The 12,382-nt window shown below is 46.3% G+C and overlaps 1 protein-coding gene across 4 annotated transcripts in view; it reads left to right on the plus strand.

Annotated features, from left to right (window-relative positions):
- Positions 1–12,382, plus strand: part of KLHL13 (kelch like family member 13) — a 368,477-nt gene that overhangs the window by 233,380 nt on the left and 122,715 nt on the right. For all 4 annotated transcript variants that reach the window (XM_069212540.1, XM_069212539.1, XM_069212538.1 and 1 more), the window contains one exon: positions 8,950–9,146. In XM_069212540.1, coding sequence (XP_069068641.1) covers positions 8,950–9,146 — 197 coding nt within the window. The remainder of the gene's footprint in view (positions 1–8,949; positions 9,147–12,382) is intronic.

Here is a 12,382-nt window from a genome sequence, read left to right on the forward strand (position 1 = left end):
AGAAGAGGTTTTCTTCCTCTAGCCTGGCTTTGCCGTCTGTGAACACTGCATGCCTTTTGGCCTGTTACACTCATACTTTATGGACACAGGTGCTGCCACAGGTCCCGGAGAAGGCCTGGGCCATTCTCTCCCAAGCTGTTGCTGATGGGAGAGATGCAGCGAAGTTAACAATATGATGTGGGCTGGATACGACCAACTCACTAGGCAGATCAGGTGCATCGACGGTGGTCTGGAGGCACCACACCTGGTTAAGGACATCAGGGGGAATGTCCACTCCACCCTTATGGACATGCCCTTTAATGGCGTCTGTCTCTTCAGAGACAAATCAGACTCTGCACTCAAGTGCTTTAAGGAATCCCAGGCTACGGTCAGGTCCTTGGGCCTCGCAGCTGCCCCTCACCCCTTTCAGTCTACTTTTTCGCCCGTTTTGTGGCTATGGAAGGGGCGCCCAGCCACATCTGATCCCCTCCAGCCAATGTGCCACTCATGCTGCCCAGCCTCTGCATGGCCAGGGACATAGGATCCAACATCCTTGTGGATCAGGGAGCCAGCGGTTTAGCCAGTCCATCGCTACACCCCACCCGCTACTGCAGCAGCCTCCAAACCTTCCTAGTCTGAAGCTTCTTCACCAGGGACAAGATGGAGGCAGTATTCGCCATCACCTGCCTCTCTGGCAGTCCATCACGTCAGATAGGTGGGTTTTGCAAATAGTCCGAAGGGACTACTCCCTCCCCTTCAAGACTACCACTCGATCCATGTTACCATCCTATGATCGGATGACAGAGGATCACCTGGCATTTCTCTGTGAAGAGGTTACGGCTCTCTCGGCCAAGGGAGCCAAAGAAGAGGGTCCCTGTGCCTGAAGTAGGTTGTGGTTGTTATTCCTGCTACTTTCTGGTGCCCTAAAAGGAAAAGGGCCTCTGCTGTATTCTAAACCTTCGGTCCCTCAATCTCTTCCTCAAGAAGAAGTTCAGATTGCTCAGTATAGCTCAGGTTCTATCTGCCCTGGACGCTGGATGGTAGTGTTAGACTTGCAGGATGCCTATTACCATATTCCCTGTCCTGTCTGCCCACAGATGTTACATGTGGTACACAGTAGGACACGATCACTTTCAGTTCACAGTGCTCTCCTTTGACCTTACCAGAGCCCCTTGGGTGTTCACCAAGGTGATGGCAGTAGTCACGGCTCATCTGCGCAGGTCAGGGGTTTCAGTCTTCCCCTACCTCGATGACTGGCTGTTGAAGGCAGGCTCGTCCAAAGCGGTCGTCTCCCACCTCCAGACTACAGATGACTTCCTGCATTCGCTGGGCTTACCTATAAATGTGCCAAAGTCACACCTAACTTCCTCTCAGACGCTTCCTTTCATCAGAGTTGTTCTGGACACAGTGCAGTTTTGGGCGATACCGATGTGTCAGCCTCTGTCCTGGATTTCAGTGAGAATGACTGAGGCTGTTGGTCCTCTTGGCTTCCTGCATCCTCCTGCTGAGACATGTCAGATGGCATAAGCAGGCTCTGCTGTGGGACCTGAAGTTCCAGTGGGCGCAGCATCAGGGGAATCTCTCCAGCATGGTCCAGATCTCATAGGGAACTGCGCAAGATCTGCAGTGGTGGCTTTTGAACCGCAATTGTGTCAGAGGCAGATTCCTCTTACTTACACAACCAGATCTGACAGAAGTGACAGATGCGTCACTCTTAGGATGGGGCGGCCACATGGGCGAAGGGGAGATCAGAGGTGTCTGGTCTCTGGCGAAATCCGGGCTCCACATCCATCTTTTGGAGCTCAGGGCGATCAGACTGGCATTGACAACATTCCTACCCTCTCTCAAGGGAAAGTAGTGCTGTTGTTTGAAGACAGCAACACCGCCATGTGACACTGCACCAAGCAGGGCGTAGTGGGGTCATGAACCCTTTGTCAGGAGGCTCTGTGCCTCTGGACATGGCTGGAACATCAGGGCATTTCCCTGGTGGTTCAACACCTAACTGGCTCTCTGAACGCTAGAGTGGACGAACCCAGCCGACAATGCCTCGTTGATCACAAATGGCATCTCCATCAGGAGGCAGCGCAAGGTCTCTTTTAGCAGTGGGGAGAGCCTTAGTTAGATCTCTTCGCCTCCAAAGAGAAAGCTCGATGTATGCAATTTTGAGCATTGGAGTTTCCAATGCAGCACTTTCTCGACAATGCTTTTAGTCTTGAGTGGAGCCCAGGCCTCATGTACGCCTTTCTGCCCATACCACTGCTGCCCAGAGTTCTCAAGAAGATCTAGAACGACCGTGCCCAAGAAATCCCTGTGGCTCCGTACTGGGCATGTAGAGTCTGGTATACTGAGCTATTGAGCATGGCCTTTGATCCTCTGATCAGCCTGCCCCTTTGAGAGGATCTTCTGTCACAGCAGCAGGGAAGCGTTCTCCATCTGAACCTGTCCAGTCTATGCCTTCTTGTGTGGAGATTGAGCAGCAGCAGCAGTTGACAGCTTTTGGCCTTCCGCTGAAAGTATGTAATGTTATCTTGGCAGCCAGGCATTCCTCCACCAAAATTCTATATGCCTGTCTGTGGTAGGATGCCGTGTGCCGGACCGTGAGGGAAGTACCCCGGGGGCACTTTGCGGCATCCTCGCACTGGGGTGTCCGAGGAGAAAGAGGCGGGGCTATTTCAAAACACCCATTGCTGGGAAAACGCGGAAAGGGTGAACAGCGTAAAAGAGGGGAAGGAACGCCGTAACGGGGTTCCAGCAGAGAGAGAATGAGGGGAGCCAGGAGACGGAGAGAAGCGGGAGCACGGAGGAGAGTTGCGGACAGGAGACGGTGAGCCGCTACAGCACGGAGGAAATTTGCAGCCAGGAGAAGGTGACCTGCTGGACCACGGAGGAGAGTTGCGGCCAGGAGAGGGTGAGCCGCTGCAGCACGGAGGAGAGTTGCGACCAGGAGTCGGAGTTACAGAGAACCCATGAGACAGAGGAGGGAGAGGATGCACTGGAGCCTGCCACGTTCTAGGAAGAATGTGGCCAAATCAGGTACGGGGTGTGTACTGGGGATGGGGAGGAAGGGTGGAGAAAAGCGGATACCAACCATGAATGCACTGGATAATAAATCTGGGGGGAGAACACAATAAAAGGCTCACTATCACTAATAAAGAAAACAAAGAATGCACGGGGAAGAGGGGTCGGCACTATACTAACCAATAGGATAAAGAAGTTTATATATAAGCCAGTATTTAGCCACCAGAGGAAGAAAGAGAGGAAACTTCGTCTAAAACGAGAAGGAAAGTAAACATTCACTAACTGCACTTGCGAAGGAGACAGGAGAAGCAGGGAAAGGAAAGACACATAGAAGAGGAAGAGAAAGAAGACAGGGAAAAGTTGTATCAAGTAGCAACCTATGTACCTTCTAAAAATGGCTACTTCTTTTCTCCCTCTTTTGGTATCTTCCTCTGCTGAATTCAGAGATGACAACCTGAACGGATAAGAACACAGTTAAAAAAACCAAGAAGAGAAAAGGAAGACCATCTGACAGCCAGACAAAACCTCAGAGAAATGATAAAGATAAAGAAAGTGTGGAAGAATAAAAAAAATAAAAGACCACAATAAAAATATTGCGCCTTCTGGTATCCATTATTGCTTACCTGTCACACTGTCGTTGGCATAAAGTTTTGGCATGGTGCATAGACAGCTGTTTATCCCCTCCCTGCCCATCTTTCTGAGGTCCTCTTGTTTATACATTTTTTTGGCCCAACAGGGCTCTGCTTCGGCCATCCTCAAAGGTTATTTGTCTGCTATATCTGCATTTCTGAGGTTACCTAACCAACCCTCTTGGTTTAGGTCTCCTATTGTTGAAAGGTTCCTTAAAGGTCTTGCCCACATGTTTCCTCCATCACCATTCATCATGTCCCAATGGGATTCAAATTTGTTTCTTACATTTCTCATGTGAGCTCCTTTTGAGCCTCTTCAGTTATCCTCTCAGGCTTCTAACATTAAGAACAGCCTTCCTTGTGGCCATTACATCTGCCCGCAGAGTGACTGTGCTACAGGCATTGTCTTCTAAGCCACCCTACCTTTCCCATCTATCCTGATAAAGCGGTGCTTCGCACCTGGGCTTCCGTTTTACAGTGGTCACGCCCTTCCATGTAGGCCAACCCGTCACCTAGCCTGTTTATTATGCGCCCCCACATCCTTTTAAGGCAGAAGAGAGACTACACAGCCTGGACCCAAAAAGAGCATTGGGGTTCTACCTTGATCGTACTGAAGAGTTTTGGTGGTTGATCAACTCTTTGTTGGCTATGTGGGTGCGGAGAAAGGTCTGGCATTGCAGAAGAGAACCATCTCTAGATGGGTCATTCTCTGCATTAAAATGTGCTACGCATTGGCTATAAAGCAACTTGCAGAGGGTGTGTGCTACCAGAGCGATAGCTGCAACTACTGTGTTAGCACACGGAGTTCCAGTACTCGACATCTTTCAGACAGCAACGTGGGCGTCCTTGCACACGTTCACTAAAAACTACTGCCTGGACAATCTGGTCTGAAGGGACGGTTACTTCGCTTTTTTGCTCCTGCAGGACTTCCTAGTATGATCTTGGTTTGCATACCCTTCACCGGGAATAGTGTTGTTTGGGTATCTGATTTCTAGGGACAGCAACGTCCCTTTCAGGGCCCTATTTTTTGATGCATCAGTGGGCTCCATGCTTCAGGCGTGGAGAGTTGCGAGTAGAAAGTTAGATCCTCGCACTGGGGTTTCGCCTATGTAGGTCCCGCAACATCATATCAGGGGCACACGATGACTGACGCGGAGCCGACCGGCACCACCTGATTGCGCACAGGGGTACTGCTCTAGAAAAATCTCCGTATCCAGACTGATGTCTGGGTGAAATTCAAAGGTAAGGAATTCTAAGGTAAGGAATCTGCAACTAGAATATATCTCTACCAAATAAGACATTACCGAAGGTTAAAAAAAAAAAAAAAAAAGCTTGTTCTTCTGCATCCCGAAATTATTCCTACCCTGCCACGGCAGCTGCCAAACCTATTTAGTTTGCCTCCCAGGTTCATTTTGAGCCAGTGAAATGCAGAATGACATTTTCTATCCGGGTGGAGACTCATCATATTTGATAGTTGGGTTCTACAGATTGTTCAAAGGGTCTTTGCCCTTGCCTCTCTACTCCACAGTCCTGCCACACCAGAGCAACTCTTGGAGGAGCACTTCGCCATTTTGATGCATGAAGTCCTCATATTGTTGTTCACAGTGCAGTTGAGTGGGTGCCCGACTCAAAAAGGGGGAAATTGTAGTATTTGCATTACTTCCTTGCTCTGAAGGATGGCATTACTTCCTTGCTCTGAAGGATGGCAGTCTCATGCCTGCTTTGTTCCTACCCTCTGAATGGCTTTCTGAGGAATAATCTATTCACAATGCTCCCTCAGACCCTGATCCTCTCAGCTGTGGATGCAGGGGAATATATGCCATCACTTTACATACAGGACACATATTTACACATGCCTGTCCTGCAGTTCCATATGCTCTATTTCTGGTTAAGTATAGGCCCAAATGTTTCAATTTACTGTGCTCTGCTTAGACCGTACTTTGGCCCCTTAGGTGTTCACCAAAGTGTTGCCTGTTTTCGATACATATTCCCATAATTTGACAACTGGTTGTTGAAGGCGATCATGCTGCAGTCAGTTGTAGATCACCTCTGGATTATTGGTGAACTTCTGACATCATTTGGGTTTTCCGTTGGAGATATTCAGAATATGATCCAAACGTTTTTGTATCAGTCCTGGATTTCAGTGAGAATAACTCTACGGGCTCTTGCCCTCCTGACCTTGTGTATCTTCCTCATCCTGAACACTATGGGGCACATGCAGGCTCTGCAAGGAACTCTCAGATCCTAAGAGGCCCCGCCTACAGGCTAGATCTGACTCCACTCAGATCTGAAAGGAGTTGGCACAGGATTAGCATTGGTGGCTGGTAGATATCAATTTGACCAGCACTGGTGACAATTACCCCACTGCTCAGTTGGGGGAGCCATCTGGAGATCAGAGGCTTCTGCTGTGTGGCAAGAGCCAACTCCGTATCTGTCTTCTGGAGCTTCAGGTGATCTCCCTGTGGCTCTAAAGACCTTCCACCCATTCATCTAAGGGAAGCGGTTGCAGATCCTCAAGGACAATCCGATCGTCACATGGTACTGTAACAAGCAGGACTGAGAAGGATCTGCTGGAAGACGCCCCTTCCTCTGGAGGTGGCTGAACCAGCCGAACATCTTCCTGGACCTCAACTACCTAGCCTAAATGCCTGTGTGGATGAACTGAGCAGGTGTCGACTGACCGATCATAAATAGAGCCTTTATCCTGAGGTGGTGCAACAAATCTATCATTGGGACTTGTCCTGACTAGTACTGTTGGGCACAGTCAGCAACACTCAGTGGCAGCATTTCTGAGCTTTGGACTTTTCTTTACGGTGCTAGTAGCAAATCTGTCTTCATGGGGACCCCTTATTTTTCAGGAGCATTTTTTTTTGCTGTCTTAGGACTCTGCACTTACCACTGCTAAACAGTAGAGAAATTCCTGAGGTTCCCCTTTAAAACGTGCGGCACATTGGAACTCCCTATGTGGCCTATTTAACTTCCCTTTAAGTCCATTGTAAATGGTGCTGTAAGTGCATCAATGTCATGAAAGGTAAATGTGATGTGTGGACTGCAGTGTTTAATACACAACCCACATACATGTCGAAAATATAGTTCTGCCAGGCGCACCACTGTGCTCTGGCTAAGATCTAGTTTAGATGCACTCTAGTGACTCAGGAAAAAATGCATTTGCCATGTAGGAAAGTTTGTTCTATGTATTCATGAGTCGCTCCTAAATTGTGCCTTGTGAGCCCACATATCAGGATGCAAATATTTAAAAAGGGCCCGCTATATGATTGGGTTTGTGTACCCCACAATGGGAAAAAAAAAAAGCTCTTTGGATTTCGCTAAACCTTTTCCTAAATAGTCCTGCATGGGATTAAAATCTCGATTTAAAAGGGCTAGAAAAATTAGTCAACGTTATTTTTTTGTTTAGTTTTTAAAATTTGACTTAATGTTGAAGTCAGAATTTTGATACCTTATGCAGAAAAGTAGATTTGTAACAATGTATCTTGGTCTACTTGTGCCAGAACTGGCTTGAAACCAGTTCTGCGCTCATCACACCTTCAGCACTGAAATATAAATCAAAGGTTGAGAGAGTTAACTCTGGCACAGAGGACAGTGTCTTGCCTCTGAGCCCGTAAAGGCTAATAATATGTGTTAACATACCAGGGATGTGCTAAATGGGAGCAGACAAGAGCAGATGACGGAACAAGGGGCAGCTTTAAAAGAAGCATTGGTAACTTGAAGATGCCATGGCAGGGGGGATTCTTTTCATTCCTATGGCCTTCCTGGACAGCCAGTCTCCAGCCACAGTAGGTGGTGAAAACCAAAAAACTGTTCTCCCGCCTATTTCACTTCCAGAGCTAGATTACACAACTTTGACTGGGGGAGTTAACCACTCCGGTGTTCAGTAAACACCATTTGTTTTAGCTCATTGGTGTCTCAACTTAGTCATTGCTATTAAATCAGCATGTCCCCTGAGTGAACTACAGGTGCTCCCATTGCAGTAGCTCTCAAGCTCCTTCTATCCGGACCAACTGAAGTGAAGACCAGTGCGGCTTTCCTCCCGAAGGTTGTCACCTCACCACTCACAATAGGAAAAAAGGTTCCATCGACTTGACCTTAATAGGACTCTGCGCTTTTACATAGATCACACAAAACACCTTTGTGTAAACAATGAGCTTGTAGTGGGTTTCGCTGGGCAAAGAAAGGGTAAGCTGTGCAAAAGAGGGCCCTATCAAGGTGAATAATCCTAGGTATTGAAATCTGCTAGGTACTAGCAAAGAAGCAGCTCCTTGACGGCCTGTGGACTCATTCAACCAGGGCCAAGGGTGCTAGTTGGGATTGGTGAAAGGGCTGTTTATTCTAGACAAAGTCTTGTGCTTTGACAGCCAGTTTTTATGGGAAGGTCACTTTATCTGCTGGATTCTTTAAGATTTTTTGGCCTAGGTCTACCCCCAGGCCCTCCACCTCCGGGATGTACTGCTGTATGTATTCTAAAGATTATTCTGTGCTTAGAAGTATTCATCAGAAGAACAATTTACTTAGAGTATCCTCCTGGAAGAGTGTTACCAATCTAACTGTAGATTCCTTACTGCCATCCTATTTCTCTTTTCTGTGGAGCGCCCTTTTTAACACCTAAAATGGTCACACATTTGGAATTGGCACACTGTCTCAGACCATTTGTTCTAAGTTCCTCGTCTTAATTTGTGGAGGGAGAAAGACAGGAACGGCACTTACATGTGATGCTGCTTTGTCACTTTGAGTGGTAGGGGTTTCACCGTGGAATGAAAGGGCACCATATAAAGGGAGCGTTGCTGGAAGAAATCTCTGGATTCAAGCTGGTGCCTAGAAATATTATAAAGGTGAGTATTCATCAGAAGCAGTGTTACCGAAGCGAAGTAACTTGTTCTTTGAATTCATATTTTAAACTCTTGTGAACTACTGAAAATCAGTGATTAAATGTAGATAGTATTATGTTTGTTGACACAACATTAATAACTAACAAGCTTATTGTAAAAATTAAGATAAACTTTATCTTTTTCAGTTTATTTGCAGTTAGCCAATACCTAATACTTCCTGTGAGGTTGATAGGTTTGCTGCTTTCCTTTTTGGGGTGCAATATATTTGTTCTAAATTATTTTTAGTAGTTTATTGTGAACTGCAGACTTTCCTCAGTATTTATGAAAAGACTAGAGTGAGTAACTATGACTTGGTGATAGGTATTCCAATTTAAATGTGCCATTTAGATTTTTCCCAACTTACTAATACATTTATATACAGTAGACAGTTTGAACATTTATATTTGTACTTTACTTATTAACAAAATTGTTTTGTGCAGGTGGCATGAAGGAGCAAGATCTGCTATGTATTAAGCTTCATGGTGTGAACAAAATTGGCCTAAAGAAGATCATTGATTTCATTTATACTGCTAAGTTGTCTCTCAATATGGACAACCTTCAGGATACATTAGAAGCTGCCAGCTTTTTACAGATTTTGCCTGTTTTGGACTTCTGTAAAGTGTTCCTCATATCTGGGGTAAGACGTGATTTTGCATCTTATGTTTTTTCCTGCTGCAAATGCAGTGTCTTTTAGTGCAGATATATAATGATGGATCTGCTCGTTTTTACTTTTAAAGTATAAAATGTCTTTATAACATTTGATATCTTCACCATCTGACATGAAATTTGCATTTAGTATCCCATAATGGATGAGGATATAGTGAATGCACCATGTATACTAATCTACAAATCGATTTATAGTGAATGATCTTACTTTAACCCCTTCGCTGCCAGGCCTTTTCCCCCTCCTGTGCCGAGCCTTTTTTTGGCTATTTGGAGCAGTTTGCGCTTAGGCCCTCATAACTTTTTGTTCACATAAGCTACACACGCCAAATTTGCGTCCTTTTTTTCCAACATCCTAGGGATTCTAGAGGTACCCAGACTTTGTGGGTTCCCCAGAAGGAGGCCAAGAAATTAGCCAAAAAACAGTGAAAATTTCGTTTTTTTTTTAAAAAAATTGGGAAAATGGGCTGCAGAAGAAGGCTTGTGTTTTTTTCCCTGAAAAGGGCATCAACAAAGGGTTTGCGGTGATAAAATCACCAGCTTCCCAGCTTTCCGGAACAGGCAGCCTTGAATCAGAAAACCCAATTTTTCAACACAATTTTGGCATTTTACTGGGACATACCCCATTTTTACGATTTTTTGTGCTTTCAGCCTCCTTCCAGTCAGTGACAGAAATGGGCATGAAACCAACGCTGGATCCCAGAAACCGCAACATTTTTGAAAAGTAGACAGAAATCTGAATTCAGCAAGGGGTCATTTGTGTAGATCCTACAAGGGTTTCCTACAGAAAATAACAACTGAAAAAGAAAAATATTGAAATTGAGGTGAAAAAAACATCAATTTTTCTCTACGTTTTACTCTGTAACTTTTTCCAGCAATGTCAGATTTTCGAAAGCAATATACCGTTACGTCTGCTGGACTCTTCTGGTTGCGGGGATATATAGGGCTTATAGGTTCATCAAGAACTCTAGCTACCCAGAGCCAATAAATGACCTGCACCCTGCAGTGGGTTTTCAATCTATGCCGGGTATACAGCAATTAATTTGCTGAAATATAAAGAGTAAAAAATAGCTATCAAGAAAACCTTTGTATTTCCAAAATGGGCACAAGATAAGGTGTTGAGAAGCAGTGGTTATTTGCACATCTCTGAATTCCGGGGTGCCCATACTAGCATGTGAATTACAGGGCATTTCTCAAATAGATGTCTTTTTTACACACTGTCTTACATTTGGAAGGAAAAAATGTAGAGAAAGACAAGGGGCAATAACACTTGTTTTGCTATTCTATGTTTCCCCAAGTCTCCCGATAAAAATGATACCTCACTTGTGTGGGTAGGCCTAGCGCCCGCGACAGGATATGCCCCAAAACACAACGTGGACACATCACAGAAAACAGAGGTGTTTTTTGCAAAGTGCCTATCTGTAGATTTTGGCCTGTAGCTCAGCCGCCACCTAGGGAAACCTACCAAACCTTTGCATTTCTGAAAACTAGAGACCTAGGGGAATCCAAGATGGGGTGACTTGTGTGGCTCGGACCAGGTTCTGTTACCCAGAATCCTTTGCAAACCTCCAAATGTGGCTAAAAAAACACATGTTCCTCACATTTCTGTGGCAGAAAGTTCTGGAATCTGAGAGGAGCCACGAATTTCCTTCCACCCAGCGTTCCCCTACGTCTCCCGATAAAAATGATACCTCACTTGTGTGGGTAGGCCTAGCGCCCGCGACAGGAAACGCCCCAAAGCGCAACGTGGACACAGCCAAATTGGTGAAGGAAAACAGAGGTGTTTTTTGCAAAGTGCCTACCTGTAGATTTTGGCCTGTAGCTCAGCCGCCACCTAGGGAAACCTACCAAACCTGTGCATTTCTGAAAACTAGAGACCTAGGGGAATCCAAGATGGGGTGACTTGTGTGGCTCGGACCAGGTTCTGTTACCCAGAATCCTTTGCAAACCTCAAAATGTGGCTAAAAAAACACATGTTCCTCACATTTCTGTGGCAGAAAGTTCTGGAATCTGAGAGGAGCCACGAATTTCCTTCCACCCAGCGTTCCCCCACGTCTCCCGATAAAAATGATACCTCACTTGTGTGGGTAGGCCTAGCGTCCGCGACAGGAAACGCCCCAAAGCGCAACGTGGACACAGCCAAATTGGTGAAGGAAAACAGAGGTGTTTTTTGCAAAGTGCCTACCTGTAGATTTTGGCCTGTAGCTCAGCCGCCACCTAGGGAAACCTACCAAACCTGTGCATTTCTGAAAACTAGAGACCTAGGGGAATCCAAGATGGGGTGACTTGTGTGGCTCGGACCAGGTCGTGTTACCCAGAATCCTTTGCAAACCTCAAAATGTGGCTAAAAAAATACATGTTCCTCACATTTCTGTGGCAGAAAGTTCTGGAATCTGAGAGGAGCCACGAATTTCCTTCCACCCAGCGTTCCCCCACGTCTCCCGATAAAAATGATACCTCACTTGTGTGGGTAGGCCTAGCGCCCGCGACAGGAAACGCCCCAAAGCGCAACGTGGACACAGCCAAATTGGTGAAGGAAAACAGAGGTGTTTTTTGCAAAGTGCCTACCTGTAGATTTTGGCCTGTAGCTCAGCCGCCACCTAGGGAAACCTACCAAACCTGTGCATTTCTGAAAACTAGAGACCTAGGGGAATCCAAGATGGGGTGACTTGTGTGGCTCGGACCAGGTTCTGTTACCCAGAATCCTTTGCAAACCTCAAAATTTGGCTAAAAAAACACATGTTCCTCACATTTCTGTGGAGAAAGTTCTGGAATCTGAGAGGAGCCACGAATTGCCTTCCACCCAGCGTTCCCCCACGTCTCCCGGTAAAAATGATACCTCACTTGTGTGGGTAGGCCTAGCGCCCGCGACAGGAAACACCCCAAAGCGCAACGTGGACACAGCCAAATTGGTGAAGGAAAACAGAGGTGTTTTTTGCAAAGTGCCTACCTGTAGATTTTGGCCTGTAGCTCAGCCGCCACCTAGGGAAACCTACCAAACCTGTGCATTTCTGAAAACTAGAGACCTAGGGGAATCCAAGATGGGGTGACTTGTGTGGCTCGGACCAGGTTCTGTTACCCAGAATCCTTTGCAAACCTCAAAATTTGGCTAAAAAAACACATGTTCCTCACATTTCTGTGGCAGAAAGTTCTGGAATCTGAGAGGAGCCACGAATTTCCTTCCACCCAGCGTTCCCCCACGTCTCCCGA

The sequence above is a fragment of the Pleurodeles waltl genome, chromosome 2_1 (genome assembly GCF_031143425.1).
Source record: "Pleurodeles waltl isolate 20211129_DDA chromosome 2_1, aPleWal1.hap1.20221129, whole genome shotgun sequence".
NCBI lineage: Eukaryota > Metazoa > Chordata > Amphibia > Caudata > Salamandridae > Pleurodeles > Pleurodeles waltl.